Genomic DNA, 6,159 nt, shown 5'->3' with positions numbered 1-6,159 from the left:
GTGTTTGTGTGTGTGTGTGTGTGTGTGTGTGTGTGTGTGTGTGTGTGAGACGGTGGAGTGACCATGGGAGCTTTCTGGATCCAGATGGAGGTGGAATTCAGCAGACAAGCAGAGGCCCCGGTAAGAAAAGCACAGGAAATAGATATCTGACAGAAGGGATTATGACTCAGTCTGTGTGTGAGTCTACAGGCAGCCAGGTCACAGTATCATCACGGTAAACTCACCTTAAGAGTCGGAGCTGAGTCACAGCCTTTACCGTAAGTGAGTCACAATGAGTAGAAACAATGCATAAATCTCCCAAATTAAAACCTGTCATGGTCAAACATCTAACATTTTTCTCGTCCTTTCTCTTTGACAGAACAAAGAGCTGAGACAAAGAATGTTAGTGTTTGAAGGGGAATGTGTACAAAAGGGAAGCCCTGGGTAATATATACGTTTGCTGGAATGGAATTTAGAAGTGCMCTGTGACCTGTGGGTGACACTGGTGGTTTCTGAATGCATAATGAAGCGGGATGTGTTATAAATTATGCGTTAAGGGGCGAGGACTCAGCAGGAATCCGCTCAACAGGATAAAGGGAGGAACTGTAGAAATAAAWGGGAATGGAAGCACTATTATGCCCTCTAGTGGTGAAAACTTCATTGAAAAGTGATGCACAAAGCAAACAATTTGCATCACACTGTGCCGACGCCATGTTTACCGTGCCTACTAAATTAGTTGTGGATCTAATTTTGTATTGTTTGTCTTTTTTTTCATGTTTTTCTCTACTTTTATTTTGCCTCCTCTACAGGAATTCTGTGCTGCAAATGACTTTCGTGTGACTTGGGGCACATTTTTGTGGTYAGCATGGAGATATGAAGCTAGAGATGTGTTTGTGGTCAGAAAGGGGTCTTTTGATTTCACTTTGACAAGCTCTACAGCTGAGAAACACGCATCCAGATTCCCAGTTTAAAATTAAATTATGTGTTTTTATTGACAGTGCTAAGAGTTGATCAATAAGACTKAAAGGGCCTGTGCAATATTTTTGTTGTAATAAATATGAATGCATTCTTTTAAAGACAAAACTGATAACTTTTTGAAAAAGAAATGTCACGCTGTTGAGATGAACAGTTGTTGAGAAATRTGAAGTAACAGSAAGTGATGTCAAAGGGGRATGTCTGCATGTAAATGGAGTATTGTTACAAACACAGACTATCTTTTGATTATTTTGAGTCACTATCAGMGAGAAACRAASAAGCAATAYGAGTTCARATAAAATTGTTTTAGTAAAAGTAAACCACAGTGTTCCTTTTCTTAAGTTCTCCTTCGATGTCACTTCCTGGTTCCTTTTGGCTGAACCGAGTTCAAAGGAAACATATGCYATTTATGTGAAAAAAATGGGTACAAAATGTGCATTRTGCCAAGTTTCTAAGCTATAAAGATGTTTTCTTTAACTTTTTGTATTTGAAKAATGTGCATGTCAAAGGCCCTTTAATGTTGTAGACTGTGTCAAATTTAATCATTTCTGCAGCAGAGCTCCTAAAGCCATTTTCCTCTGTTTTGTGCTGMTTATTATTATTCTATTCTTGTATGGACGCAAGATGTCACAAAATCACGATGAGCCCCAATTTGAGCACAAACAACAGCTCCACTCAAGCTTATTCTTACTCATGCGACGTGTCCCAGTGATTCAGCTGTCATGGAACAAACAAGTTATTTTCACTCAGGAACAATTTCCTCAGGTTGTCCTGTTATTGCCAACCAGTCACACTGAACATGACTGGGATTGTTTTTTTCTCCAGTCAGTTATTCAGCAGACAACAACCGTTCTGTATAAACCTTTTTTTTTACTTCTCCAGAAACATAATAAATGCTTACAAAAGCATAAAGCAAAGAGCACGGACTATTTGCAAACAAACATTTTTGAAATTATCTGAAGATTAAACATTAATTTAAAGGGGAGTGGTGGAACATATAAATGCATTTTTTAAGATAACGATAACATATTGCAAAAAAAATCACACAGCTGAGATGAACAGTTGTTGAGATATTTGCATGTGAAGCAACAGGAGGTGATGACAAAGGACAATGTCTGAYTAAATGGAGCAGTGCTAAAACAACTAACAACACAGACTGGAGAGAAGAATCTGATGTTTCTTTAGGTCACTAGAGAGAGACGAAAAAGAGTCAGAGTTCAGATACTAATGTTTTAATGAACAAAGACCAGGGAGTTCCTTTCTTAAAGAGTTCCCATTTGACATCACTTCCTGTTTTATTTTGGCTGAGCCAAATATAAATGAAAATATGCCACCTATGTGACAAAATTGGTCAAACTGTGTTATATGCCACATTTTAAAACAAATAAAGATGCTATTACTGTTTGTGTGTAAAGGATGYGCATGTCACAGGAACTTTAATGACAGAGTCCTAAACTAAGACCATTTTGGTGAAATACTGTATGTGCAATCTCCTAAAATAGTGCAAGATCTCACACATTAGTGCTTGCAGTGTGTGGTGAGAGGGACTTTCAGCTAATGCAACAAACTTTAACTCAATTCTCTGCAATAATGCTAACGTATAGCCAGGTTGGTATTTGTTAAAATTGATTGGCTGCTACAATCTTCTACAATTTGGGGTGACTTCAAAAGTTAATAAGTTGGAGATGCACAAATAATGATTGTTTTCTGTCAATGTCATTAATATCCATCCAGTGATTCATGTTTTTTCTGTTTTTTTTTTTTTTTTTTGCTAACAAACAGGTTTTATACCATCAGTTAGTAGAAAAGTTTTTGCTCAATGTGAAGCACCTGGAGTATAATTCACCAGCAACATGAGAGTATTGATTCATCACAGTCTGATGGTTTCCTTAGACTATTGTTTACTTATTGGCATTTTGTAATGTTTTCGTACAGTGCACTGAGACAAAGGTTCATTGTGACTTGGCGCTRTGTAAATGAAATTAATTGAGTTTGATTGAATTATTTCCACCACCACAGCAATTTTTAGCTAAATGTCTGTAAAACTGAAGTTGCAGCCATTGTGCTCTCCAAAATCAGTTGTCTGCTTTTTGCCATCATGTTAAAAGTTATTCAGTTGTAGATGCACAAAGAACTGAATTCAAATCTAATCAGCAGTTCAGGAGAAATTTTGCCAACACGGCAAACAAACACACACACATATATAAGCAAAAGCTTTATCAGCCATCTTTTTAAATAAACATCATTTTAATCTGGTGTAACCTCAAACTGACTTCTCACTGCTTCTTTCAGATTTATTTATTTATTTAGTAAGTTTACTGCATCCCTGTTCTGCCAGCAGGTTCTGGTGAGCGAACATTGTGAGGATGGGGTGTTCAACATGGAAGCCTGATGGCAAAGATAGCAAGCTTGCAGCTGAATGACGGTATGATCTCTGCGATGGGGCTTCATAATGATGAAAATACTCCCTGACTCTGACAGAGGGCAACTTTCTGATAAAAACAGAGCTTTACAAGGAGGAGGGGGTAGCAGGTGACGGTGTCAAACCGACACCATGAGGGTTATGAGACCTGATGCAATAAAGACGAGCTCACCCATTTCCCAGATCATCAATGTCATCGTCGTCGTCGTCATCTTCATAGCCGTCCTTGGTGTTCTTCCCACCCAGATCGCCGTCGCTGAGGTAACCCCCCTTCAGAAGGGACGGGTCGGCATCATCCAAGTCTTCGATTAGGTGGACACGCGAGGTGTGGCTGATGCGGAGGGGGACATCTGATGGAGCGTTACCTGTGGACGGAGCGTCACCTGCCTGCAGGCGTGGGCTGGCTTGACCCTGRCGCCACGATAATGGAGAGGAGCGGTTCGACAGGCTAGAGACCGAGAAGGCAGCAGCTTCGTCGCTGTCGTAGTTTATGGTTCCCTCGACGCAGCTGTACAAAACAGGAAAAAACAGGCACTTTTTTATTATTATTATTAGTCAGAACTTTATAATATTACAAAAAGAAAAAGCTGGGAAAGTAAAACAGACAATGAAAACAAATGATTTTCCTATTTTTTTCCTCTTCATTTTTATTTTTCTTCAGAAATGCATGAGATCTGCTCCTTGAATCATATCTCTCCTTCCTTTACTCACATTTTATCCCCATTCCTCTGAAACTTCACGTTAAGAAGCCTCATACAGATATTTGAAAGGCTCAGGGATTATTTGGGATGTGCACTCGCATAACGCTCATTTCAGTACTTTCCTCCRAATACAAGCACAATGCATCTATTTGAAGTGATTTTCCTGTCAGGAAAACATTGCTCTCTGGCCCACATACAGCTTAAAACCACACACTGGATCATTTTTATCCTTGCGAATGTTTGAATGCATCTCCAAAYGCCTCATGTGTTCCCTGCGCCAAAGCAGCACAGTGCATCACTCCYAAATCGCCTGAGAGTGATGAGAATTAGCATATTAAAAGTTGCGAGTGCTCAAACTGTGTGACAGCGCGTGCATTAAAATTAATCCTGTCTGCAGGAAACAGACTCGTCTTCTCACACAAAAAATGCCGATAAAGACATTTCTGAATGAAAGTCTTCCTGAAAACAAATCTGTGACAAAGGAGAGAGAGAGAGAGAGAGAGAGAGAGAGAGAGAGAGAGAGAGNGAGAGAGAGAGAGAGAGAGAGAGAGAGAGAGAGAGAGAGAGAGAGGTGCTTCAAGTCTTTGAGACAATTTTCTGGTTGTTAACAAACAACATAACAAGTAAACAACATGTAAATAAGACATTACTTTTTGAACAAATCAGTTTATATAATTAATGTTGATCTCTTTATTCCAAACACTTGGCTTTCACGGGGAAATTACWGCACGCACGACATCCTGTTTGGACATAAAACTGAAGGTCTCCAGGCAAAATATGACTCCAGTAACTCAAGGTTGTCGCAGGACAATAAAAGTATGAATGGCAAAGGAAACACGTTCCACCAGGGAACCATCTGCTGAGTTACTCTGAGTCGAGAGCTCTCGCTGAGGGACAGAGGCGGTATAGAGCAGGGGGCACTTGGACACAGAGACAGAGGGGAAGCTCTCAAGGACAAATGAAAAAAAAAAACTGAAGACAACATTGAATACAAGCAAAAAGCAACCCAGGAAGAGAAGGAAGGAAGAGGACATAAACACCCTTTAATTCAGTCAGTCAGAGCCTCGGCGCATGTCTGTAAGTGAATGTTGTTAATGTTCAACAGGTCAACTTTCAGCTAATCCTGATTAAGTTTTATATTAACTAACTTAAAATAAGAAAAGAGCTGAGTAAGTGGGTCGTGTCTAACAGGGATCTGAGCTCCAGCAGATCCATTAGTTTACTACCACACAAACACACACACATACAGTCTAGCATAGCTACTGTATCTTTATGGGGACCTTGCATTGAATTCCATTTATTTCTATAACCTAACCAAAATCCCTTACCCCTAAATCTAACCCTAAATCTAACCTAAACTCAATTCACAACCCCCAACCCACTAACGGCATTTCCCTCCACGGAGGCTAGGCTTAGATCTCCATAAGTACCATTTAGTCCCCACAAGTAGGGGTGTATGCCAAAAACTGTCCCTGCATATTTGGGAATACCTGACCACACATACTTTTAATTCACATTAAGTGACTAAATTAAACTAAATTAAAATACTTTTGTGTTTTGCTTATCATTGCCAAGAACGGTGGGCCGTTGTCAGTTTGCTTTTGTGCATCTACAACTCGTTCACTTTCAAAATTAACCCAATTCAAGATGACCACAGCAGCTAACACAACCTTAGCATACACAAAAAACGACTAATTCAGTTAGTTTGACAGATATTGAGCTAAAAGTTGGGATAAACATAGTTAATACTCCAAGCAAACAGCCTTTTTCATAGTTTAATTATTTTTTATGGCACACAGTCTTGTGAATGATGTGCATGGCTTAAAGGCATTTTACTTTATATTTTTGTTTGCAACTAAGCAAAATTGCTTGRCTTTATGGTATTAGCTTTACATCTATTGGTTTTGTTTGTTTTTACCTAATGTACAGTATATACTGGATTATTTTATACATAACATTGACCAATTCAGACAGTTTTTAATGTTATAACTGAGTAAAAAAACTTTCATTTCTATCAAATTTGTCTCTGCAGAGAAGGTGCTTGTGTGTGTGTGTGTGTGTGTGTGTGTGTGTGTGTGTGTG

At 39.1% G+C, this 6,159-nt stretch overlaps 1 protein-coding gene across 7 annotated transcripts in view; it reads right to left on the bottom strand.

The window, feature by feature from the left end:
* Positions 1–6,159, bottom strand: part of nav1a (neuron navigator 1a) — a 91,883-nt gene that overhangs the window by 53,033 nt on the left and 32,691 nt on the right. For all 7 annotated transcript variants that reach the window (XM_014018030.1, XM_014018055.1, XM_014018063.1 and 4 more), the window contains one exon: positions 3,549–3,884. In XM_014018030.1, coding sequence (XP_013873484.1) covers positions 3,549–3,884 — 336 coding nt within the window. The remainder of the gene's footprint in view (positions 1–3,548; positions 3,885–6,159) is intronic.

Source organism: Austrofundulus limnaeus, unplaced genomic scaffold (assembly GCF_001266775.1).
Source record: "Austrofundulus limnaeus strain Quisiro unplaced genomic scaffold, Austrofundulus_limnaeus-1.0 Scaffold3, whole genome shotgun sequence".
Taxonomy (NCBI): domain Eukaryota; kingdom Metazoa; phylum Chordata; class Actinopteri; order Cyprinodontiformes; family Rivulidae; genus Austrofundulus; species Austrofundulus limnaeus.
The sequence above is the reverse complement of the archived record's forward strand: the minus strand, read 5'-3'. Positions and strand labels throughout refer to the sequence as shown.